Source organism: Mustela putorius, unplaced genomic scaffold (assembly GCF_011764305.1).
Source record: "Mustela putorius furo isolate JIRA1106 unplaced genomic scaffold, ASM1176430v1.1 tig00003875_pilon_pilon_pilon, whole genome shotgun sequence".
NCBI classification, from domain to species: domain Eukaryota; kingdom Metazoa; phylum Chordata; class Mammalia; order Carnivora; family Mustelidae; genus Mustela; species Mustela putorius.
In genome coordinates this window covers 3,270,214-3,297,368 of record NW_025422026.1, presented here as the reverse complement: position 1 = coordinate 3,297,368, position 27,155 = coordinate 3,270,214, and the positions used below count along the sequence as shown (strand labels likewise).

The window sequence follows — 27,155 nt, the reverse complement described above, 5'->3', positions numbered from 1 at the left end:
TCGAATGTAATCAGAGTATCATCTTATCATTAAAAAAACTCATTGTACCTGTAACTATGTCTCTTCCACTGGTTTCTTGTTTAATTTTTTTTTGTTGTTGTTCAAACCATCCAAAGATTTGTCTCTGAGGCATCTAAGAACTAGGTTTTCATCTGATTAACTCAGAGTTTAAAAACTATTCAACTTATATAAATTTTTATTTTGTTTATCTTCACATGGATTTATTTTGGGTTTGTATTTTTAGCTTCTAGAGCTCAATGCTTAATTCATTTTATTTTTCAGTCTCTCTCTCTCTTTTTTTTTTTTTCTCGGTTACATGTACTTAACACAGCTTTCCCATACAGCAGCTCATAATTTTGTTGTAGTGTAAGCTACCAATTTTTAATTTTATGCTGGACTATCTGTATTTGTATGCTGGGAAATCTTTGCCTCATTAAAGATCAGGAAACTATTCTTCTGTGTTTGCTTCTGGAAGACGTATTGTTTTACCCGTCATATAACGAGCTGTAATCCTCCTGGAGCTGACTTTTGCACACATTGTAAAGTAGAATTAATGTCTTTTTGCACCTCACTATCCAGCTGACCCAGAACCATTAGGTGAAAGCACAGTCCTTTCTTCATTTGTCTTAAAGCCAAACGGTACGTGAGGGTCTGTCCCTGGACTCCCTTATGTTTTATTGATCTGTCTGTACAATTCCATTTTGACTTAATTATTGCAACACTAAAACCAATCTTGATATTTACTGGTAAGTTTTCCCATTTTGTTCTTGAAGATGATCTTTGATAGTCTTGACCCCTTGCATTTCCATATCAACTTCTGAGTCTGCTTGTCAGTTTTTATAAAATTCTTTTGGATTTTGATTGAAATTGCATTGAATGTATATGTCAGTTTGGAAAGAGCAGGAAACTTTCCAATACCAATTTTCCAATCCATAAATATGATATGTCCATCCATTTATTTAGTCCAAAAAAATTCTCTTAGTAATGTTTCTAATTTTTAAAGTTTATGTCATGTATCTTTTATAAATATATTCCCAGTTGTTTGATTGCTATTTTGATGTTATTGTAAATGGCATTTTTTTCATTATTTATTTGTGTCAAAGTTATGGATATCTAATTGGTTTCTGTATATTGACACTGTATTCTTAGTATATTGACTTATTAATAGTAACAGTTTATAGAGTCTTTTGAATTAGGTACATACACAATTATGACACTTGCAAAAATGGTAATTTTGTTTCTTCTTTTCCAATCCTTGTATATTTTATTCATTTTTCTTGCTATCTTATACTGTGTAGGATATTTGATACAATATTGAATAGAATCAGTGACAGCAGCTCTTCTCATGCTTCTGATTTCACAGACAAAGAACTCTAATTCTCCGTCATGTATGATGTTTGCTATAGAATTTTTGATAGGTATTTTATTTGATGAAAGAAATCTTTTTTCGGGGTCCCTGGGTGACTCAGTTGGTTAAACGTCTGCCTTCCGCTCAGATCATGATCTCGGAGTCTGGGGATCGAGTCTCACATGGGGCTCCCAGCTCAGCAGGGAGCTGCTTCTCCCTCTGACCTTCTCCCCTTTCATACTCTCTCTCTCTCTTTCAAATAAATAAATTAAATCTTTAAAAAAAAAAGAAACCTTTTTTCTATTTTGTTTCCATTGTCATATGTAAGTATGGAATTTTATCAGATGCTTTTTCTACATCTTTTGAAGTGATCATATGTTTTTCCTCTATTTTTTGGTTTGTTTTTTCCTTTAATATACTGAATTACATTCAGTTAGACCCATCATACTGTTCCATAACAAACTTCACTAGTCACTATCATTATTATAATATATTGGTAGCATTTATTTATTAGTAGTTATTATATTATTATTAACAAAACAATTATCCTTTTATATGTCAATGGGTACAATTTTAAATTATTTTATTTATGATTTTTTGGTAGCTATATCCAGGAGAGGTTTTTTTTTTTTCTTGTAACATATTCATATCAGGTCTCGGTATTAATTTATACTGGCTTTATAAAACAAAGTTAGAATTATTTCCTCAGTTCTTATTCTCTGCAATAGTTTGTATAAAATTGGAGTTATTTCTTCTTTAAATATCCAGAAATATTCAGCAGGAAACTGTTAGGGGTATGCATTCAGTATCTTTAAAATATACGGACTATTCAGATGTTTAGTTTCCTTTTGTGTCAGTTTTGTTTCAAGGACTTTGTCTACAAGCACGCCTCATTTTATTATACTCCATAGATATATGTATTTTTCTTTTACAAATTGCTGCAAAGGTTTGTGGCAATCCTGACTCAGACTAGTCTATTGGCACCATTTTTCCAGTGGCATTTGCTCATTTTATGTCTCTGTCTTATAGTTTGATAATTCTTACAATATGTCAAACTTTTTCATCATTACTGTCCTTGCAATGGTGGTTTGTGATCAGTGACTACAACTTGCTGAAAGCTCAGATGGTGGTTAGCATTTTTTAACAATGATGTATTTTTTAAAAGATTTTTCTTCAATTACTATTTTTAAGTTGTCTCTACATGCCACATGGGGCTTGAATTCACAACCCAAGACCAAGATTTGCGTGCTCTACCGACAGAGCTGAGTAGATGCTCTGCAATAAAGTATTTTTAAATTAAGGTACATACATTGTTTTCTTAGACATGATGCTACTGCACACCTAATACACTTTACCATGTTGTAAACATAACTTTTGTATGCACTGGGGAGCCAAAAAATTTATTTGACTAGCTTTATTGTGATATTTGCTAACCCATGATATCACCAAGGTGTGCCTGTATTTTAGCTAACTTTTTAAAAAATTATTGGCAGAGGTTTTTTTCATGATATCCTCTTACTATTTCTTCATTGTCTCCAGAATCTGTAGTGAGTCCTTTTTTTTTTTTTTTCATTCCTGATGCTGACTATTTGTCCCTACTTTCTTTTAAACTTAATCAATCATGTTGGAGGTCTGTAGCTTTTATCAGACTTTTCACAGAAACAGCTTTTGACTTTATAACCTATTTTAAAGTAGTTTCCTTTCCATATTATTAATGTCCACTCTTATCTTTATTATTTCCATCCTTCCAGTTTTTCTGGATTCAATAAACTGTTCCATTTTTAACTTTTTTTTTTTTAGAGATTTTATTTATTTATTTGACAGAGATCACAAGTAGGCAGAGAGGGAGTTAGAGAGAGGAGGAAGCAGGCTCCCCACTGAGCAGAGAGCCTGATGTGGGGCTCGATCCCAGGACCCTGAGATCATGACCTGAACCGAAGGCAGAGACTTAACCCACTGAGCTACCCAGACCCACCCCCTTTATAATTTTTTGAGTTGGCTGTTTAGGTCATTGATTTTCATCCTTTTCTTCCCCCATAACAGATGTATTTAAGTCTATGAATTTCACTCCAAGCATGCTTTTTATTTTGTCCTACAAAGTTTGATAGGAAATCTTTCCTATCATTATTCAGTTAAATTGTATTGTAATTTTCATAGCGATATAGTTTTTGATTTATGGAATAATTAGAAGTGTCTTATCCAAGTACATAGAAATTTTCCAGAATCTCGTTATTATTTTGTAGCTTATTTCCACTGTAGTCAAAAAACATAGTCTATATCATGTCAGTTGTTTGGAAATCTGTTGAAACTTAACTGGTGGTTCAGAACATAGCAGATAGTAGAAGATGTGACGCATCATCTTCTGTCATTGGGCACTGTCCATATGTCACATTGATCATGTTATTATTAATGATTTTATTAAAAATAATAGCCTACTGGGTTTTGTCTGCTCATTCCAGTAGTTACCATAAGAGATATGACAAAAACGGTGCTGTGACTGTACCTTTGCCTGATTATTTTCCATTCTTGTTAATTTTGAATTATTTATCCTTGAGGCTAGCTTGTTAGGAACACTAACATTTAGGGTCTTTACTTCTAGAGACATGACTATTTTACTGTTATGAGACTATTTTCTGTCAGAACGTTGAGAATCCCTCTCCATTGTCTTCTGGCTTCCATTAATTCTGTTGAGAAGGGAGCAGTCAGTCTTATTTTGGTGCCTTAGATGCTAATGGGTCTTTTCTTTTGTCTGCTTTTAAGTGTTTTCTCTTTAGTTTTGGTTGTCACTGGTTTGACTGTGATGTAATTAGTGGCTTTCTTCTTCTTGAGGTTCATGGTGCTTCACAACTCTGGCTTGAAATCCACCATCAGCGTTGGCAGATTCTCATTTATTGCCTCTGCAGATGCAGTTTCTGTCCCATTCTCTGTGTTCTTTGTTTGGGACTATGGCTATACCTTTATCTCTCATGTCTACTTTCTATCTCATTCTTTTCTGTCCATTTACTGGTTCTTTAAGTGTGTGTAATCCAGGGATCAGCAGATCCTGGCCAGCTACCTAATGACCTATTTTTGTAAGTGGAATTTTATTGGGACATAAACACAGCCGTATGTTTATGGATTGTGGCTGATTTGCACTATATCAGCCACCTTGAATAATTGCCATGGGGACAATATGGCCTGAAAACTGTAATGTTTGCTATCTGGCTTTTTATGAAAATATTGCTGAACTCCAGTCTAATCCACTGTCAAATCTATCCATTGAGCTACCAATTTAAATTATGGTGCTTCATACTTCTAGAATTGACATTTTACTTATTTACTTATTTCTATCTAATAAAGATTTTATTTATTTATTTTATTATTTGAGAGAGCAAACACACATGAGCAGAGGGGAGGGTAGAAAGAGGGGCAGGGAGACTGATGCAGGGCTGGATCCCAGGACCCTGGGATCATGACCTGAGCTGAAGGCAGACTCCTAACCAACTGAGCCACCCAGGTGCCCTGGCCATTTTATTTTTATTGTAGCTTCTTTGTTTCTAGTGAAATTCTCCATCTTGTCATTTAGTTTCTTAAGCATTTTAACCGTTGTATCTTAGCCCAGACTAAAAACCAGAGCCCTAGGCGTGAGCCGTGTGCTAACATTGATGTTTTAAGACCCTAGGACTGTTAGGGAGTATTGTGAAATACCATCTGATGCCAAAGCTAGAGTCACAGGGAGCAGTGGCATTGTACCCAGGTGTTTACATTTCTATCAGGTGATGCCGATATCCGGATGTTCTGTAATTCCATGTATAGTCTATTGCTCCATGTTTTTTGGTTGTTACTAAATTTTATCTTTTTTGTGGGCCTGGTTTTCAGTTTTGCTATATATAGTAGGTGAGGAGATTACAGATATAATTTGAGACAGGATTAATTTCTGCTTCTGGAAGACACGTTAGCAACCAATTACCTTCAGCCAACAAGGAATTGAAATAATTTGAACCTGGCCTTCATTCCCCTTGGAAATTGGTTCACGTCCAGTTCACACTTTTTCCTAAGATAGAGCTTTTCGGGGTCTCGGTAGCGTGCCTGGGGTATTTAGCGGTACCGGTCCAGCTTCAGTGGATCTGGAGCTCAAGTGTTTGGTCTTAGCCCCACGGGTCTGATGACAGGTCTGCTCAGCTTCTCAGCCACTCAGTCACCACTTGCATGACGGGAAGTGCCTGGAGCAGAAACATGGTGCCAAATGGGGTGCCGAGGGTTATGCTCACCTCGCTGGGCTTCCTTTGTGTCTGGAATCTTGGCGCTGTGAATATTCACGAGGACGGTAGTTGTCTGGTGCCTTCAGATACATTAAGAACTATTTTAGGCAACGTTTCGACTTATTCTCTCTGGCAGGATTCATCAGAGACATCCTCCCATAGCCAGAGAAAACCCTTTACAAGAGTTTCATGCCTTTGGGACAGCTGTGCTCCCACCCCCCACTGTCCCTGGCTCTCCTCTCCAACAACGCATCTCATGCTGGAGTTTTTATACTGTTTTATAATTAGATACATCAAAATCTTATTTTTCAGTTAACTCTTATTTACCTCTATGAATAAGCTTTCCTGAGTGATTTCATTGTTACCGCTTCTTGCATTCCCTTCCTTCTTCTGCTTTTATGATTATTTATTTATTTACCTTCTGCTTTTATATTAGTTCTTGTTTGGCACCTTTTCGTAGTTTCTCTCTCTCTCTCTCTCTCTTTTTCCAGTGAGGGTCTCAAGTGGTCAAGTTTCAGTCATCTTGTGTCTGAAATATCTTTATTTCACTGACTATGATGATAATTGGATCATAGATTGTTTGTTGATCGATAATTGGTGTTTGATTGTTGGTTAATCACTGACAGAATTCGAGATGAAAAGTTATTCTTCCTCATCGCTTTGAAGGTATGATTTTGTTTTCCCGCATCCGGTGTTTCCTGTGAGAAATCTGACTCCAATCTGATTCTCACTGCTTTGCAGATAATCGTGTTTTTTTCTTCCCAATAATATGATTCTTCCTTATCCTGGCTGTTGTACTTTTCTAAAATGTCTGCTCAGAACTTGCTGGACACTTTTGAATTGAGTCCACCTGTCTTTCTCAAGATCTGAGAAACCCTCAGCAATTACATCATCAAATACTGCCTCTTCATTATTTCCTCGGTATCTCTGGCTTGAACTCCCTATGTGTGTTGGCATTTCTGGGTCCATCCCACAAGAACTGAACTCAACTTCTTTTCCTCTTTCTTTTTCTTTTTTTGTTATATTCTGGTTGTTTCCCTGAGTTCATTCGTTTGTTCAGTCAGGAGAAAAGAAAAGAAAAATCTGGGGGGAGAACTTGCTGCTTGAGTGTGGTCCTTCAGCGGTACGTTTCCTCTTCTCTCTGCTTCCTCACACGCACCGGTGCCCCTCCTCCTCTCTGATTCAATGCTGGAACGCTCATTAGATGCTGGAACAAATACGTGTGTAAACACCACGTATTTGTGTACATTTGAGCTTTTGCAGTTGTGCTTTTAAAAGACCTTTTTGGAAGGATTTGCTTCGAGATGTTATTATTGAAAGTGTGAGAATCCCAGTTCTGTGCCGTGCTGCCAACCAGCCCAGACTGGCTCAGTCCCGGCTCCATAGAAATTAAAATCAGATGTATCAGGTAGAAAAAAGAAGTTAAACAAGCAAGTCTACCTGACACATTTGAGAACTCACTGCCAGGCATGGAGTCGTCTGGAAGGATGACTCCAGGGAGACGGGCTGAAGATCTTCTGTGCCCCAATGGATGACAGACCTCAATGAAATGTTGTCCCACATCACAATTTTTGGAATCTTCCTGTGCCGCAGTGTGTTGTGATCGATATGTGATGGTCAGTATCAGTGAAATAGATTCGTCGCATGTGGAAAGGTGTGGGAAGCACTGGCTCATCATACGTAGATGCTGACCACAGTTCTCTCTGTCCAGACCAGGTACACGGTGGCCAAGGACAGCGTGGTCCAGTTCTTCTTCTACCAGCCAATCAGTCATCAGTGGAGGCAAACCGACTTCTTCCCCTGCACCGTAACATGTGGAGGAGGTGAGGCGCGGACCATGGGCATGCTTAGGGCTCAGAGTCAGAAATGACATACTTGTGTTTTTAAGGCTGACTTGACAATGGGCGTGGTAACTGGGGATATTTAATCACAGGGCATCCTCCTCAGAGGCTGGAATGCGGTGGTGTTCCCAAATGCATTTATTCTTGAGGACAGGTGAAAACGGGATTTGGAAAACACGTTTTACTTCTAGCAAAAAGCTAGAAAGATGTTTGCATGAGTTCTGGCCTTTCTTGTTTTGATGGTCTTTAAAGCGGGTCTTCTCTTTAATTTTCCATGGAAGACCTGAGAACAGGGAGGCCACGTCACTTGCCCACTCTGACCAAGTTCATGAATGCATTGGTTCTAATGTTTCAATGTCCCCTGTCCTGCATCGGGTGCCAGAGCAGGACTTCCCAGAGAGAGAAAGGGTAGCTGCTCAGTGGTGAAGGGGAAATCCTGCTTACTGCTTGCTTCCTTCAAGGATTTCACAGACAGCTCAGGAAGGCTCTGGGCCAACTGTAGCCCAGGGCTCCACACGTGCCACACAGATTTGCAGGCTCAAGTGCAGAATCACTGTCTGTTTGACATGGAAGAAGTACCTGCCTGGAGGAGATGAGGCCCCAGAGCCTCCATGGAGATAAGTCTCTTTCAGTTGAAGGTGAATGGTTCTAGACTAGTGCCGACCCACGACCATGGTTACTAGAGTTGCTAGAGGGACTTCATGCTGTTACTCCCCTTAAAAGCACCAGAATAACAGCACGGAGCATTTACATGTATCAAGCCATGGGCTAGGGCACTCACCTTCACATTTATTCTTCCAAACAACCTTAAAAAATATCTCCTTTCATGGCTGTTTTTACGTATCAGCCGTGGAAACATAGGAAAGGTCAAAAGTGGACTCCTGTGTGCTCAGCGAGCAAATAGCCCAGCTAGGATCCGGGTCCGGGTCTGTCTGATGGCAGAGCCCCAGGCTCTAGGTGGCTTTGCCTTTGTTTCTCCTGAGAACCGCCCACCACCCTGGGACCAGGTCAGGGCAGGCAGGCTCAGGTAGGGTTGTGTTTGAAGGGCTACAACCAATCGACCTCCTGCAGCCCAGCCCCGTCAGCCCAGCCCCAAACCATTTCTGCCCTGCAGGGCTATCAAATATGAGCTTGTTCAGAGAGCCACAAACCAAGTGCCTCTTCTCCTCTAAACCAAAGGCTTATCAAGGAGGGCTCCTCCGCTAAGGTCAGGTTCCTATGCACATGTATGTCAGACTGCTGTCTTCTGCGATTTAGGCTCCCAGTGAAAGCAGGAGGCAGGTGTTTTTGTAGGGAGCCCCGAGTAGCTCAGACCCCCAGAAGGAGCTTGTGTTGCTGGGAATGGAAGAGAAGCAGTCTAGGGGTTGAATGGGGCTCCAGAAACAAGGTAAAAAGTTAACCTTCTAGGTAATTCTTCTTGGGCCAGGCATGGGCAGGAGACCACGAGATTATGATCCTACAGCAGTGGTTCTCAAAGTGGGTTCCCTGGTCCAGCAGCAGTAGTAGCCGTCATGTGAAACTTGCTGGAAATTCAGTTGGGCCCCAACTTGGACCTACTGAATCCAAAACTCAGGGAGTGGGGCCCTTCCCTCCAGGAGATTATGGTGCACGTCCCAGCTTAAGAACCACTGCTCCCTAGAGTGATGTCTTCAGGATATCACCTGTAACTGTATTAACTTCACTGCTTTTCTGTATCTGTGTTACCCTGACCTATTATTTACTCCTGGTTTTTCTTTAAATGGACCTCTAAAAAAATTTAAATAAACATATTCACAAAAAAGGATCTAATATGAGCAGTTCCAAGTGGCAAACTCTGATGTCTTGCCATAAATTGAACACAATCACAAAAACGAATATGGAAACAAAACTCTGGAGGTTGTCCCTTCACATTCTCTCTCTTGATCCCCCCTGAAAGCGAGAACACAGGCAGAAACTCCTCCAAAGTGTTGAGTCACTGACCTTGCAACGGTGACCGCCAGGCAATTCTTACCACACCTCTGATCTTGGTGAACGCTGATTGAGGTCAAACAGCATTTGGATTAAGACCGTGACCTGCATCAATTCCATGAATCTCTCCAAACCTGGACCTCAGGCTCACTTTGGCCAGACTCGTTCTCTAAAAATTGCATGACGATGTTTACTGCAAGAGGCGGTGTGGCCGCGGAGCTCAAGTTCCGGGACCTGGATACCCTTCTTGGCTTTGCCACTACTTGGCCCGGAGCCTCAGTCTGCTCATCCATAAAACAGGACGATTCCCCCCTCCTCCCACCCTGCAGCATTGTTGGGGGACAAAACAATAGGACACGTGCCAAGGAGCCTAGTGCGGTGCCTGGCAGTTAGTGGGTACTCAGGAAATACCTACTACGTTAGAGTCCAGGCAAACCTGAGTCTTGTTTAAAATGCCTCTGTGTAATCTACAGAGTTCTGGCCGTCCCCTCTCCCGGGATTCTCTGGGGATGAGTTATGAGATACAGACACGACTCCATGCCTCAGGGGGAGTAGGACATACCTAGAGCTCCCTACGTGTACATTTTATATCCAGAAGCAGAACCCCACCACCATAGCGTCAGCTGGGCCATGGCTCCAGGGACGACAGAGTCTCTCAAGGACCCCAACATGAAAGCAAAGACCCGGTGGGGCTCTTTTTAATCCTACTTGGCAGGAAAACAAACATTTCTTTTTAATGTATCCACCAACTCTCACACCACCTTATTCAGAGAGACGTTCCCATGTAGCCACATAAGACAAAAGAGCAGCTTTCCGCTCTGGGAGGGACATTTGTAATGGGGTTCGGCTTAGTTTGATGAAATTCTTGGGAGGAACACAGATGGGTCTTATACTTGGATGCTAAAGGAAAGACATAGTCAGCCTGGCTGGAACCGTACGTGGGGGCACCGAGCCATGAGACTGCCCACCAAGATGGCGGCGGTTGTCAGACCAGAAGGGGGTCGTCATGCTGCTTGCGGGGTTCCTCTTGCAGCCTGCCATTGTGTGCCCACCGGCAGAATTTCAGCACATTTGTTCATAATATAGGAAGGCGATCTGTCGTATTTCCTTCACTTTTAGTTATCTTGGTACTGCCATAAAATTAAAGAGGAAAATTAATTATCTCTCCTTAAATTATAAACACTGTATGCTTTTTTTTTTGTCTCCTAGAGGTATGTTTCCATTTAGAACAAAGTTATTCTCTGATTCCAGGAGCTGTAATTTCCTTCTCTTCTTGTGTTGGAGGAAATAAAAACACACACATAAAAACCCGCAAAAAAGCAATACCAGAATGTAATTATATTAGCAATCAAGTGTACACAATCAGTGTAACTGTCATTTCTGAGTTTTGGGGTAGTCGGGCGAGTTAGTTCCCTGCTCCCTAAGGTGCTTGGATGGACTTTCCTGGTCTTGTCTGCAGTCATCTATGCGGGACTCTTAAGATCGATCTGGAGAAAGTTCCAGAATCGCCACTGCCATCTGATATTGTAGACTCTCTGGCAGATGTTGGCACCCGAGTAACGTTTTATTGACTCCGTTTGGATTTTTGTTCTTGCGGTTTCCGCCTTGCTTTTTATAATGCACACCAGGCTGTCCTGCACTCCGCTTACATCCCAGCCGTGGCTTGCAGAAGGCTGTCTAGTGGTTTATGAAATCAGATTCCTCTCGACAAGCAGGCCCTTCAATGTATTTTTAGACCTTTAGACCAACTGGCTGAGACTGAGAGCTTAGCTTGGGCTTTATTTTTATTTTATTTTTTTCCCGAAGAGATCATTCTGGTTTTGAAAAATTGTGTTTTTTTTCCTTTTTTTTTTTTTTTTTTTAACTTAACATGACACTTATGTAGTGACAGGAAGCCTGGAATCAGATCTTTCAGGAAATAGAAGCATCATTTTGGGTGTTTTTAAAAAAATTTACAGCACTCACCCCTTTGGAATGTTCACTTTCCTCAGCGATGACAATTTGAATTTAATAGACTCGGAAGTGAGTCTTCATCCCGTCCCCTTTGAGGGCTTTTGCGGCAGGGGGCGGTAGAGGGGATGGGTTCTGCTCCTCCCTGTAGAGACAGTGCTCATGTCCCCAGGTGAGAAGTTCGTTGGCCTCCGAGGTGCCCCAGGTTCCCCGGGAAAGCAAGAGAGTTAAACTCATATACACCAGCATCTAGATGGTCTGCGGTGGGAGCTCGCAACAATGTAACGTTGAGTGAGAGAAGTAGGAAATAGAACCAGATTTAAAATAACTACTTGGTTAAAACAGATACACACAAACAAGGTTACAGGAGGCAGATGCCTATTTAAAGACCTATAAACGATGAACAGGTGTCTCTGGGGAAGGGGGATGGGGTGGTGACAGGTAAAGAGGGCAGGCGCTCGGGAAGAAGGGGGGTCTGACTTGGTGTCAGGGACAGAACAGTGGGTGATGTTCTGCCCCAGGGTTCAGGCCTTCTGGAAGAGGGGGCTGCTATAACTTTCTCATTAAGTGTTAAAAAGTGTTTAACTTACAAGTGTTAAGACCTCCACAATCAGTCCAAGTAATCATGCCCGATCTTGGCCATCTCAGTCATCTTAGAAGAGCCTGAAGATCATTTAAAAAAAAAAAAAAAAAGATTTCCTGGACCAAGCCATGGTGTTTCTGGCTTTATTGGACCATGAAGGGACCCAGGCACTGGTGTGTGCTAAAGCTCTCAGGGGTTCTGTTGAGCATCCAGGGATGAGAACCACTGAGTCAAGTTTCTTAAGGGGAAAAAAAAGAGTGTGGCAAGGGATCAGTGCCCCGTGGAGAGGCCGCCATGCAATGTTCACACTTGCCTTTTCTTTTCCCATTAGGTTATCAGCTCAACTCAGCTGAGTGTGTGGACATCCGCTTGAAGAGGGTGGTTCCTGACCATTACTGCCATTACTACCCCGAAAACGTAAAGCCAAAACCCAAACTGAAGGAGTGCAGCATGGATCCCTGCCCATCGAGGTGTGCACCATCACCCATGGTTCCCCCTCTGAAAAGAAGGAAATCAAGTGTGGCCTAGACTGATTGGTCTTTGCAGAGGGCCATTTGCACCATGTGCCCTTTGCACCACGTGACCTTGACTACATGCTGGTGGCCGTTACATGCATCAGTCACCTGTCCAACAGGGAGTAGGCTGACCGGCTCATGCGGTGCAGGGCTCTCCTGTCTGGCTGTGTGTTCCTGTGCTCAGAGAGTTGCCTCTGCGGAATGACCCTCCCTGAGCGTCTCTAGCACGCACAATAGGAAAGTGCTCTTCGTCCAAGTACGAGGTCTTGTCCATCTGCTAGTCCTAAAGGTCTTGAACTCACCATTTTCCCTTTTAAACTGGGTCACCCGTGACCACGTTTTGACTTTTGAAGTGTTCACATTAAATTCGGTATAAATAATGCATCGTGCAAGGAAGTGAAAAGTTTTAATGCCAAAGCAGAAAAGCTATGCATAAACTATCCCGTTGCATAATTTAGTACCTGCTGACTTGGATTGCTTGGGGAAGTTTCCTGGCTTTACTACAGTATCTTAAAATAACAGCACAGTATCAAGCCCCAGAATCCCCCAGACATCTGCCAGCTGGCTCCGGCAGAAGTGTGCGAGTGGAAAAGGAAGCGTTCTCAGTGGATTTCATTTCCTATCACTGAGCTGCCCATTTCCTGTAATCCCAGGTGAACATAATTATTCACAGAGACCTTTTCGAAAGACAAATTCCATGAAATAAAATTTTCTCTGACGATTCCACTAATACGATAGCGTGTTAATATCATTACTATATCAAAAAAATTTTAGATGATAAAAAATAGATTTATCCAATTTAAGAGACACTCTTTCCTTTGACGAATACATACCACTGGTTTCTGTATTTTCATAGAGCTGGGCACGGCGTGTGCCAGAGATATTCCTGAAACTCAAAAAGGTGGTGGCTGAGTTTTTGGGAAGAGTTCATAACATGTGCATATTTATTTTTCAAAGTGAAAGAGCTCTCTTTTGGGATGTCAGATCCATAGGGGTCAAGTTAACAAATATGTTAATTGAGAAATGACGTCGCCCCAATGTTTTCGTTTGTAGTGACGGATTTAAAGAGATCATGCCCTACGACCATTTCCAGCCTCTCCCTCGGTGAGTCACGTGTTCACTTTTTCCATTCCAAGTCGTTTGCTAGGCAGTGTGTCCCATCTGTAGCAATAGTCTAAAATGTAAGAGGGGTAGATAGTAGATCTTCACAGAGAGCTAAGGGAAAGCAGACTTCAACTCCATAATGAAGAAGATCTGTTTTAGAATCAGACGGAATGCGCTCTCTCCCACGGCGACTCTCCCATCGCTGGAGGTGTCAAGCACAGCTCGGATGACTGGCCACAACAGAGGGAGCTCAGGTCCTGAAGCTGGTCGGAAATTTGAATCCCCTTCGATGCCCAGATGACTGGTTTCTGACCTTCGGTTTCTGTGATGCTCTGGTATATTGTCTGTTAGTATTTGTAGTGGACAGACTTTTTTTTTTTTTTTTTAAGATTTTATTTATTTATCTGACGGACAGAGATCACAAGTAGTCCGAGAGGCAGGCAGGGAGAGAGGAGGAAGCAGGCTCCCTGCTGAGCAGAGAGCCCGATGCGGGGCTCCATCCCAGGACCCTGAGACCATGACACCAGCCGAAGGCAGAGGCTTTATCCCACTGAGCCACCCAGGCATCCCTGGACGGACGATTTAAAGAATGCATTCACACTCTACATGTTAGCCAGTGTGGTTCTCAGAATGGCGTTGCACTGGGGCACGAGGGAAGACGTGGCGTTGCCCCCTGACAGCAGCCTCGGGGTCAGACGTGTAAACCACCCTGTGACTATATATCGTGTGGGGCGGTTATGACCAAAGTCTCATGACTCCAAGTCCCACGTGCTTTCCGTGGAACCACAACTGGCCTCTTTCCCTTTGGCAAGCTTGAAACAAACCAACACATGATGCAAAAATAATGTGTTTTTATTTGTTTGCTTTTGAGCTGGGAACACAATCCTTGGACCGCGTGCTCCGTGTCTTGCGGCGGCGGGATTCAGAGACGCGGCTTCGTGTGTGTGGAAGAGTCCATGCATGGGGAGATCTTGCAGGTGGAGGAGTGGAAGTGCATGTACGCGCCCAAACCCAAGGTCATGCAGACCTGCAACCTGTTCGACTGCCCCAAGTGGGTCGCCATGGAGTGGTCTCAGGTAAGACCTGAGGACAGGACACCTGTCATTAAATCTCAGATTTTCATGGACGCTGGCTGAGTGTTTGCAGTCTTTTCTCACATACCCCCTGAAAGATGTTCGCAAAGTTGTAGACCCCTTCACAAATATTTAGGTTGATATCTAAAAAAAATTTTTTTAAAGATTTTATTTATTCACTTATTGGGAAGGAGCAAGGAGGAACCGAGGGAGATTGGGAAGCAGACTCCATGCTGAGCGCAGAGCCCGCCGCGGGGTTCGATCCCCCCACCCCTGAGATCACGAGCTGAGCGGAAACCGAGAGTTGGACGCTTAACTGACTGAGCCACCCAGGCGCCCCAACATCTAGAAGTTGTTTTTTTTCTTTTTTGCATTTTTGTATGTTTATTTTTGTGTAAGTTTAAATACAAAGTATCAAGGAATGTCATTTCTAACATGTGAAAATGCTGGCATTTTAAAATATAAGTGTTATGGCATTAAAAAAATATGTGTCCAGCAGAATGTAAATGCCAAATTGATTTTTACGCTTGGCATGTTTCCCTCAAAAACACACAGAGGAGCTCTTCTTCAACAATTGGGATCGTCTGCAATTTTTCCCCTTGACCTCCTACTTTCAATCCACTCTCCCCCTAGAAATTTATCCAAATATAATGTAGCTTCATGCTTTATAATTTTTTATTGATTACACTATTGTACTTTTCTCCAAGAAAATAATCTATAGTGAGTGGAATTAATTAATTTTATTTTATTTGAACTGAATTTAATTTCCTGTGACCATAAGGCCCTAAGTATTAGAAATATTCCCCTGGGTTGTTAACACCAAAACAACATAAATAGATTTCAAATTTTGGTAAACAATTCTACACATAAAAAGTAAATTTTCAGTTGTGATCAATCTGTCTAGAAAATGGGGGGGGGGATTTGAAATAATAGTCCATTGCCAGAATGAGACATGGGTTTAGCGGTAATTTTATTCTTAATTTTTACTGTGATTCCTTGGTTTGTTTTGTTTCGCATGTACACGCTGGGGAAACTTGTTCACATAAATAAGTAGACTGAGATGGGGAGATTTTATTATGGCAAGATTAGTCAGGGGCGTCTGGGGGATCCAGTCGGGTAAGCATCTGCCTTTGGCTCAGGTCATGATCTCAGGGTCCTCAGATCGAGTCCTGCCTAGGGCTCCCCGCTCCAGCGGGGCGTCTGCTTCTGCCTCTGCCTGCATCTCCCCCTACTTGCGTTCTAACTTTATCTCAAAGAAATAAATAAAATCTTTTAAAAAGAGGATTATATAGTCCTTGAATTCCTGAGTTATGTGCCAAAAGTCACATCGTGCTCTATCATCAGAAATCAACATTTTTACTTCTAGAAACTGCCTGGCTTGTTTTCACTCTTCTTTTCTTTTCTTTTTTTTTTTTTTTAAGATTTTATTTATTTGATAGAGAGAGTGAGAGAGGGAACACAAGTAGAGGGAGCAGGAGAGGGAGAAGCAGGCTTCCCACCGAGCAGGGAGCCTGATGCGGGGCTCGATCCCAGAACCCTGAGATCATGATCTGAGCCAAAGGCAGACGCTTAACCACTGAGCCACCCAGGCATCCTTCATTTGTGCTCTTCGAAGTCGCGTGCGTGTGTTTTAGGTTGGTTTTAGAGCTTTTATCCCACCACCTCATGCCCTCATCAGTCTCACGGCTTTACCGTCACTCGTGGTTTCAAAACAGAGGGCTGTTACCGCATCATCTCGCTTGTCTCTCTTGGCTTGTGATACTTTCTATTTCTTTTCAACAACCAAATACATTCTCAGTAACGAGAATTCGCTGTCATTAGGGATACGGTCAGCTCCAGAGTGGAGTTCTGTAAATGCACATCCTGACGCTGTTGTTGGCCTCAGTGTCCAGCTTCCTGGGGGAGGCTCCTTTGGACCGACCAATTCTGGTATAGTCAGACCTTAGCATCACCCCGTTTTCTTTCAGTTTGGGCAGAAGTTTTGTTTCTTTCTTGACCGATAGGCAACAGCTTCTCAGCGTCATGTATTTCAAGTTCATAAATCTTGGGGTCGCCGAGTCCATTTCCCAGAAATAGGGTCTAATCTCAAACCACACTCAGTACATTCGAATATTTGTTCAATGGTCATAACAGTGCCAAGATGAAGTCAGAGGGCTGCGGATATTATTTTCTTTTTTTTTTTTTTGTAATCCTAATTTTAAAAATTCCTGTACAGTTAACATACAGAGCCGTAGCCGATTCGGGAGTTACAATACAGTGACTCGGCGCTTCCATACGTCACTCGGCGCCCAGCACAAGTTCCCTCCTTCATCCCCAGCCCCTATTTTACCCCCAGCTCCCCACCCCCTCCCAGCCTGGTAGCCGCCTCTTTGCTCTCTACTGATACTCCTTTATTGGAGTCACGCATTTGTTGCAATTTGGCTGTGACCCTGTAGAAAACATCTATAGACTTAAGAATCTCTGAACTCGGTGAATCAGCGGCAACGTCATGGTTGTGGCAACAGGAGACTCTGGAACGGAATTCCGCTCTGCCTCTTGGGAACTCTGTGACCTTAAGTGAGGTCCTTCAGGGGCAGGCTGTTGTTCGCTCATCTGTCCAACGGGAGGGAAGCTGGTGAGCTGCGGGAGTGTGGGACAGATAGTGAGGCGACTCCTGTGGGGCACTGCCTGTCCCTTAGCGGATGCCCCAGGGCTCTCAGTCCCTCTCATGGATGGATCCAGAACTGGTGAGGCTGCCAGTTTATACACTTCGGGGATGACTCTTGAAGAAGAAAGCACACAAAATATTGGGTATCCAAGTGAATTTTTGTTTAGAATAAGCCAGAAAATTGCAAGAAATCACAAATTTTTAAAAACCAAAAATGATCCCAATGTGAACTCTGGACTTGAGTTAACCATAATGCATCAGTATTGGTTCATCAGTGGTAATAATTGTACCACACTGATACCGTGTCAGTAGTAGAGGGAACGGTGCGGAGGGCCGGGGCACAGAACTCTGGACTGTCTGCTCAATTTCCTGTTAATATAAAGTGGTCCTTAAAAATAAAGTCTACTAATAAGAACAAGCCACATACATATTCACATACGTACTTACCAGCGTATGGAGATGAATTGAAAAGACATCCTAGGTTTCATGACGTGAAAATACTCCATTCTACCAAGAGTACCATCCAAATCATAAATAAATAGTGAAAGAAAAAAAAAATACAAACTTCATGGGAAAATCCAGAAAAAGACAATTCTTTTTTTTTAAAAGATTTATTTATTTATTTGACAGACAGAAATCACAAGGAGGCAGAGAGGCAGGCAGAGAGTGAGAGAGAGGAGGAAGCAGGCTCCCCGCGGAGCAGAGAGCCCAATGCGGGACTCGATCCCAGGACCCTGAGATCATGACCTGGGCCGAAGGCAGAGGCTTTAACCCACTGAGCCACCCAGGCATCCCCAGAAAAAGATAATTCTAACGACTCTTTATCAACTCTAACTACTTGCTTTCTTTGGAGCATTTTTCCTACCCATTTTGGCAGAATCCTCTTTGGTCACCTGCTCACATGATCGCCGTTTTGTAAGATCGATTTCTGTAGACAGAATAGAAAGATAATCCTTTCGTGTGATTGATCAGAATTTGATGTTTTAAATGATGGCATAAAAAACTTTTTTTTTCCTTCTCACAAGCTAGTTTGGATAATGTGATAAACAATTTTTAATCCAATTTGAGAAAACTTATATCAAGTTTCTTTCATATTGGAGCAGGAAGATTTCAGGGCATTTCCGTTTTTCTTGTACTGTGACCTCATCTGAAATACTTTTCAGATTGAGAATTGGAAGCCTTACAAGGGAGGGTCCCTGACCCATAAGAATCACAGCAAATCAGCTTCTACCCCCTTCTTTACGTGGTTGCCTGGTGTCTTTTGTGTTTAATATTCATGTCCGTGAGTGGCTCTCCTTGCATGAGTCGTTAATACCTTTGTGGATCGGTTCATGAGCAAGGAGTTCACTGGCTTTTCATTTCTTCTTCCAAGTGCACGGTGACTTGTGGCCGAGGGTTGCGTTACCGCGTCGTTCTGTGTATCAACCACCGCGGCCAGCACGTGGGCGGCTGCAACCCACAGCTGAAGTTACACATCAAAGAAGAATGTATCATTCCCATCCCGTGTTATAAGCCAAAGGGTAAGCTGGTGGTGCCTGCTGAAGTGAAATCCAGTGGTGTTTTCCTGCTCTCATTCGAATATTGTAGCATTTCCGTTCTACTTACTTTCTCAAAAACTGGTTTCACCCACAGATGCCGGGTGAGCCGTCCACCTGGGTAGAGAAGCTGGCCCGACGTGATTGAGGGATCTGGGGAGGGGGACTGAACTCAGACTGACTCAGTTCATGTAGAGGGGCTCCTATCCGCCTGGGCTTATACTGACATTTCTTGGTGGACATAGAATAATTTAATGTAATCCTTGTTTTGAAGAAAAAGAAGTAGGGTGAACAGGATGAGAAAAAGGTGGCATGGGGGTAGAAAAGTAGGATAAAAAGGAAAGGGAGCAGGACGTTTCCCCCAGGGTTCTCATTCTTTGCTCCCGCAGTATTTTAGACATGTTCTTTATCATGTGTCCTGTTGCCTACTATGGAATGAATTAAGACTTTCAGCTCCCAGTCTAGACCTATAGATGCTTTTAGAGTTTCTTTTGCTATTCCCATTTGTTCCACACGAATTAACAGACATGGGTAGCGTCGTGGGCAGGAAGTCTTGGCATCAGCTCTCCGACACACGTTCCTCTCCATACAGGATTATTGCCATATATTTTAGCGAGGTATTTCCAACACTCATGACAGTCCTTTCCTGTCTGGAAATGAAAGAAAGATTATTCCCACCTGTTAGTACCAAGAAATCTCCCTTCGTGTCGTAGAAAATATAGTAAAATTCTTCTTCGCCATTTCTGGGCCCATTGTTCATACAAATAGCCGTACAATGAAGCACTGAACAAATATTTACTTACTGTGTTTGCCACCCAGAAAAATCACCGGTTGCCATGGCAAGGACCAATCCTGGTTATAAAACTTGCACCAAGTGAAGTCTTCTCTCCTTCCTGGTGCACATGTCCTCCGTGTCTGCAGTTTCCCGCAGCAATGCAAAATGATTTCCTTTCTTATTTCAAAACTACTGTTTCTTTCTTCATATCTTGGGAGGCTTCAAAGGACAGAAAGGGGCATGCGTCTTGCTCCTGCACCATGGCTGTAGTTGGTAATGAGCTCCCTCAGCAACTACAACGATAAAAATTTAAGTAAATCAGAGCACAGATCCCCCTGTTCCCAGCTTTCCACACATCTATGTTACTGGGTTTTCTCTAGCAATTTCTGTATTCACGGGCAACCAGAATTTGCGGCAAAAGAAAGCAAGCTGGTAAGGTTGAAGTAAAAGCTTTCCTATGGAAACAACAGAGTTGGTTTATAAAAGACATTTTTAAAAAAAAATAAAAGTCATTTTTATGTTCGCTCGGAAAACGTGTTCAACTCTGCTGTGGGATCATCTGGTTGCATGTGGATAATGTGTTAATTAAAAAAATATATGACAGAAATGTCTGGTTCACCCCAGAAGCTGCTTCATGTGCTAACAGACTCAGCTTGTGTCTGCAAAGCACGACTGCTTTATTGATGAAACCTTCGGCAAACGATGATCATGTCTCCAAGTTCCTTAAGCTTGTTGTTTATGTTCCTTTTTTCTTAGAAAAAAGTCCGGTGGAAGCTAAGTTACCTTGGCTGAAACAAGCCCAAGAACTAGAAGAGACCAGAATAGCAACAGAAGAACCAACGTGAGTCCAGGACCTTCCATGGGAGTAATCGGGGCATAGCCAGTTAACATGATATATGTAACTTTTGTACTCATTGGAGTACAATGATAGATTTCAAATCCAAATGACCTGAATTTTCAGACTCTAGAGAGCTTGAGCTGGCTAGAATTCTTCTTCCTTTCGCAATTCAGCAGTCCCACTTTGGCAGTATTTGTGAGAAGCACATAAAAGAACAGTGTTTGTTAACTCAAAGCAGACCCAGTGGTCTGTTACAATTAAGAGATTACAATTAAGAGATTACAATTAATTACAATTAAGCACTATGTCTAGATTAACACATGTGATTTGACCAAGGACCATGACAATATTATACAAGTAAATCAGTCATTCCACGGTTAAGACATGGCCCGTCTCGACCAAACCAATTCCGTTGAAATGCATCGGGGTGGCCTGAGTCATGACGAGGAGAAATCCCAGCCCTGCTCTGGCCTGGACCCGTGGGAAGAAGATGGCGCTATGTATCTTAGAGCCTAGAACCACCGCTTTTAACTATGTGATCTTAGACGAGTCTTTAATTTTCTGTGTCTCATCCTGTAAACGGGCGCGTTGGACTTGATCTCTCCGGGGTCCATTCCAGCTCAGAGATCCAGTGACTTCTGTCCACATGCGAGTTGGCAAACCCAGAGTGAAATGGTGTCAGTGGGAAGAGAATGGAGAGCACATCAAGGAAGCCTCTGGGTACGGAGGGGCAGGGACCTGGAGAGAGCAAGGGGTCAAGGTGCTCTGAGGTTTTTCATTCAAGAGTCTAGAAGAATGACCGCGCCAATGGTAGCCTCAAGTCATTGGACAGGACAGCCGATCCCCTGTCAGACACGTAACGTCTGTGGTGCTGACAAGCGCTGTACCAAGAGAGCATTCCCAGAGTGTTGCACGAAAAGGGTTCTTGAAGGTAATCAGGTCATATGGTCAGTCTCCCGCTCAGAGCCATCAGCACCTTCTGAGACGGGCCAAGCCCTATGCCTTGAGAGACAGCCCATTCAACCTGAGTTCTATGCGGGATTTTTCTCTGGTTGAGCTAAATAGTCCTCTTTCAAATTTCTGCTTTCTGAAACAGAAAAGAAACCCAACCCCCCTCCCCCCAAACCCCACATCTATGCCTCCTCCCATGTGGCAGGTTTTTACAAATTTGAAGAAAGCTGGATCCCAAGGGTGTGGTCTTTCCCAAGCTCATCACTTGTAGCCTTTTCCAGTGGTTTTCATGTGTTGTTGGATCTAAAAACCAACCACATCGCTGGTTTTGGAACTTGTTCATCTGTCAATGTCCCTTCCAACTGGGCCCCAGCCCAGGGAGCCGCAGGGGAACGCGGATTACTTCTTCTCTGTGAGAAGGCACCATGCCTCTAGTGATGCGGTTCAGGAGAATTGGTGCGTCCCGCATAGGATATGGTGCAGAACTGTTCCACATGGACTAGAGTCGGGCCTGGAAGTGAACCCAGAAGAAACTATAGAAGCTGTGAGGTGAATGACCCCAGAATAGCCGACTGAAGAAGAGAGGGGTTCTGGGCTCACGACGGTAGCGCGGTGATCTAGAGGAGGAGGGGGGTTGCAAGAAGTCGGTGATGCAGGAGACGGAGTAGTGAGCAGAGAGAGGAGACCCAAGAAGGACCATGAATGTAAAGATCAAGTCAGTAAAGAGTTTGAGGAGGGGTGCAGATCTCCCAGAAAGCCAAGGAAAAATGATGCGGACCAAGAAGAACACTATCTAGATGGCCAAGAGGGTCTTTTCCAGTTAATTTTAGAGGAGCGTCATTCAAAGGGGAGAGAAGTAAACCTTGCAGAGATTTAAGACATGAATTCCCAATTAGAAGAAGGTGGGTGTTTGAGTACTGAAAAAGGAGTGAAGAGTGGTAGGGAAGCTGATGGCAAGAAGTGGTATAATATAATATAGACAAGTCAATTAACACGTCTCCACCTCCCAACTGTACAGGAAGGGTATTAGGCTTAATACTACCAGAAACTTCTCCCTACTCTGATCTCCTGTGAGTCTTTTTTTTTTTTTTAAGATTTTATTTATTTATTTGACAGAGAAATAGCAAGAGAGGGAACACAAGCAGGCAGAATGGGAGAGGGAGAAGCAGGCTTCCCACTGAGCAGGGAGCCCGATGTGGGACTCGATCCCAGCACTCTGGGACCATGACCTGAGCCGAAGGCAGATGCTTAACAACTGAGCCACCCAGGTGCCTCATGATCTCCTGCGATTCTGTAAGGGAAGGAACCTGTGGAAAGAAAGAGATCTGAGACAGCTAGAAGGGAGTGTGTAGTTGTCACGCAAGGAAGGTTTTAGAGTTCTCAGTCTAGAACGACGCATCCTACCGGCATCTTCTGTCCCCAGAACACAACTGGATTATAAGTGCTACTCCTCCCGTGCATCCTGTCTTGGTTAATGGGGTTGGTGTCCAGTTCCCCAAACCACAAGCCTGGGGTCACTCTTGCCTCTGTCTCATTCTTCCCTTATATGTAGTTAACTACCGGTCGTGCAAGTTGTATCCACTAAAACCCGTCTCTGTTCCAGCCCCTTCTCTCTGTTCCTACTACCATCCTGTCCAGGTCCTGAGCTCAATTCCCTGGACACTTGGAAGAGCCTTCTGATTCATTCCCCACTCCCTCCCCCAAACCCCCCATCTCAGAGCTCCTGGACAAATCTAGCTAAGGCCCAGATCTAATTCTTTCTTTCCAACGTTGAGAATATTCCCATGGTTCCCCATCATCCAAAGATTTACACTTGTTCCCAAGGCCAACCAGACTTGGTGGGGGGCGTCTCCCTTCAGGGCCCCCAGCCTCCTCCCTGAGCCCTTCCTTGCTTTGCCCCGAGTGGGACGCCGCAGCCACAGCGAGCTGCTGGTCATGCCTCGCCCACAGGAAGCTCCCACTCACCCCCACCCCGTTAATAACGTTTTTTATCAGAGGACAGCTGACACAATGTTACTTTGGTTTCAGGTGTACACCACAGTGATTCTACAAGTTGCTACATTTTGCTGTGCTCAGCACACATGTCGCTACCGTGCTCAGCACACATGTCGCTACCGTCCGTCACCACAAGCCCCCTCCTGCTCCGCCTTCTGTCCCCGAGGCTCGCTCGTCCCACCAGCCTTTCAGTCCCGCTTCCTCCTCTGGTGGCAATGGGGGCCACCTGTCAAAGGCTTTTTTTTTTTTTAAGCATTTTTTTCAATTATAGAAAATTCCAAACTTATATAAACAAGGAGAGGCCATTATAATGGACCCCCATGTGTCCATCACCCGGCTCTAGCCATTGTCAGTTAGGCCACTCTTCTGCCGTCTCTGCCACCAACATGGGAGCCGGACTCCAGATAGCATAGCCGTTCACTCGTCGTATCGCAGGATGTGCCTCTGAAGGACGACTGCTGCTTCTCCTTCTACTGCTGCTTCTCCTTCTACTGCTGTTTCTACATCTACTGCTGCTTCTGCTTCTGCTGTTTCTTCTGCTTCTGCTGCTGCTGCTGCTGCTTCTGCTGCTGCTGCTTCTCCCTCTTCTTCTCCTCCCCCTATCCCTCCCCACCCTCTCCTCCTCCTCCTCCTCCTCCTCTTCTTCCTCTTCTTCTTCTCCCTCTCCTCCTCCTCCTCCTTCTTCATCTTCTCTTTTCATAGCCGCAATACCATTTTGAATCCTGGTCCTCACGTCACTGCCATCAGAATCTCTCGTGATGCTCCTGAAATGCAGATCTCTGGTCCCCGCAGAGCCGCCACTGGGTGGGGAGGGGGCTTTGTCACTAGCATATATATTTTTTGGCTCTGCCAGGTAACTTGTATTTATTTACTTATTTGGTGGTAAGACATGCGTGACATAGGTGGAGGAGGGTGAAGAGGCACAGACTTCCAGTTATAAAGTAAATAAATTGTGGGGGTGGAAAGTGTGGCAGAGGCAATGCCATCACTATTTTGTCACTTGTCATGGTGACGGAGGGTGACAACCACAATCGTGGGGATCGTGTTGTCATGTGTAAAACTACCGACCCACTCTGGCATGCACCTGAACCTGATAGACTGTCATATATCCGCTCTGCTCCAATTTCAAAAATGACCGTTTCAACCATTCCTAAGGGTGCAGGTTTGTGGCATTAAGTACACTGACCTGGTTGTGCAGCCAGCACCGCCCCCCACCCCGAGCTGCTTCGTTTTCCCCAGCAGAGACTCTATCCCCAAGAAGCACTAGCTCCCCTGTGCCCCACACCCTTCCCCCAGCCCCCAGCCCCCAGCCCCGCTCTTCTGCTATCCCTCTGCAGGAATTTGTCACCAGCATTTTTAGCAAGTGTCCTGGGTGACTTGGGAAGACGTTTCCAAGTCTCAGAGCCCCTGGATGGGTCGTCTGTAGGGTCCTTTCCACAGTCTGAAAATCCCGTTTGTTGTAATGAATCAGAAGGGGCAATGTCATAAAAGCTACCATGGGTTCAGGCCAAACCTGCTCTTGCTACCAGTGCACCTGCCTTGGCTGCTGGTCTCCTCCCCTTGCTCCCCCGAGCAAAGCCAGCACACCCTTTCCTCCCAAAGACACCACCCGTCTCTCTCCAGCATGGAAGACTGAGCCCCCGGCACCTGCTCCGGCCCCCGAGGCTGCTCCCTCCCTGCTTCCTCTCTCCCTCTCTCCCTCTGAGGTCTCTATGCAATTTTCCTTTATAATTCACGCTGCTGGCAGATTCTGGCCTGTCCCTGGCTGTCTAGTGTGAAGTTTATAGTTTCCTCCACCCCTTCTGACTATTCATTCCCTCGATTTCCCAACAAAACCGCAGCATACCTCGGCTTCCAGTTCATCCTTCTGTAAGCGCTGCCTTTTGTGGTTTGGGGATGCTTGCTTGTTGACAATGAAGGAGAAGGGGAACGTAGCGCTATTTCCGAGTCCTCGAAGAAAGCCTGCCAAACCTGCCTGGAGAAGATAAATATTTCTGCCTCTGTGGTTTGCCATGGCCTGAGCTTTGAGTTTACACAGAGAGTGGATGTTCAAAAGCTTTTTTTTTTTTTTTAATTAGGAAAATAAAAATTATAGCTTATAAAGCTACGCCAGGAGAACTGCGATTTTGACCTTTCGTAGCTTCCAGCTGTGGAATGTGTTGACGGTTGATACGATTCATCGTGGTTTTAAAAGACCTTCCCTGGAGACATTCTTGTTTCTCTGGGATTCGAGATGCTTCTGCAGGCGCCTTGCCCCTTCTCTCGTTTTTCATATGTGAAAACCAAGGAAACAGGACAGGGTTGGAACACTTTGGATGTCTCCTTCCCCGCGAGTATAGCTTCTCCCTTTGGGGAAGATATATTTGCTAAAACCAGATTATGTCGTCTTGCAGGCATCTGTTTTTCTCAAAATGGTCCTAAGAGCTAATATTGAGGATTTCATTTGTGCCCGGGGTCTGCGTGGATTCATGCATTTAATTCCAATGATTTGATTCCAATGCCCCGTGAGGAGCTGTTGCTGTTCCCCTCACTCTAGGGGTGAAGGCACTGAGGGACAGAAAGACTAGGGCTTTGTCCAGCATTTCAGAGCTGTAAAGTGGTAGAGGTGATTCGCTAGGCTCCAGCTGAAGCTTAGATGACCTGAGTGGAAGCTTTGCCCATCCCTAGGTTGGTCTAATAAGGTAGACAGAGATTTTAGTGGTTATATCACTGTCCTGTGAGGTTCAGGGGGTCAGGGGTAGCTTCCTGGGAGGGATGGTGCGTGAACGAAGGTCCTGAGAGGCACGTGGGTGTCAGACGCGATTGAGTGCTGGCCAAACTGGTCTACAGGGGCCGTGCCTGGCTGCTGACTACTGAGTGTGGTGAGGGTCTTGCAGCCTACGGCGCAAGGGAGCAGAGATGTAGCTGGAAACACAAGCACGTCTTGGAGGTCTTCATGGTTCACTAGGGAGCTTAGACATCATGTAGAGGTAGCGAGAGGGTTGTAACAAGGGGTGTCATCATGATTATGTTTTAAAAAGATCTTTCTGGCTGTCTGCAACGTGCTGCTATCACTCACCATGACAAAAACTAAAAAGGGAAAAGACTGCATCCAATCTCGAATTGCCCATCTCTGATTGTCTAGACAGGGACCCATCTCTGGGGTGGAATTTCCAGGACAGAAGACAGGCACATCAAAGGCCTTGAATTTCTATGGTCAGATTTCATTCCAGAACATCAGTATGGGTTTGCCTGTCCACGGCAGTCCTGGAGCCCACCCTCTTCCCCACACCTTCATCAACTTGGTGAAATGACCTTTTTAAAAAAAAAAAAAAATGCTGTTTCCTAGTACAGTTGGTTCTCAAACACATGGGTTTGAACCGTCATGGGCCCACTCACCGGCGGATCTTGGCGGTGTGGCACTGCAAATGTATTTTCCCTTCCTTCGATTTTCTTAGCAACATTTCTTCCCTCCAGCTTACTTTATTGTAAGAAGACAGTGTGTAATTCATGTAACACACAGATTAGGTGCGACTGTCTGTGTACATTATGGGTGACGAACCGGTAGGCTGTTGGTTACGAGTCTGGGGAGTCAGAAGTTACACGTGGATTTTTGACTGTGAACAGGGAGTAAGGAGGGGGTCGGTGCCCCCAACCCCGAGGAGTTCAAAGGTCACTGTACTTGTCATGTTTTCATGGTTTACATGTAACTTTGATCCGTGGGGAATGTGGTATGTGGTGTCTTTCCCAAATAATTAACAAGTTGCCCAACACTATCCAGCAAATAATTTGTCCTGCTCGTGCTGATTTCAAAGTGCCTTCACGGTGTAAAT

The 27,155-nt window shown here is 44.1% G+C and overlaps 1 protein-coding gene across 1 annotated transcript in view; it reads left to right on the top strand.

Annotated features, from left to right (window-relative positions):
• ADAMTSL3 (ADAMTS like 3) overlaps positions 1 to 27,155 on the top strand; it is a 339,169-nt gene that overhangs the window by 195,708 nt on the left and 116,306 nt on the right. The window contains exons 9-14 of the mRNA XM_045067215.1: positions 7,301 to 7,412; positions 12,242 to 12,380; positions 13,479 to 13,529; positions 14,401 to 14,605; positions 18,622 to 18,769; positions 20,316 to 20,400. Coding sequence (XP_044923150.1) covers positions 7,301 to 7,412; positions 12,242 to 12,380; positions 13,479 to 13,529; positions 14,401 to 14,605; positions 18,622 to 18,769; positions 20,316 to 20,400 — 740 coding nt within the window. The remainder of the gene's footprint in view (positions 1 to 7,300; positions 7,413 to 12,241; positions 12,381 to 13,478; positions 13,530 to 14,400; positions 14,606 to 18,621; positions 18,770 to 20,315; positions 20,401 to 27,155) is intronic.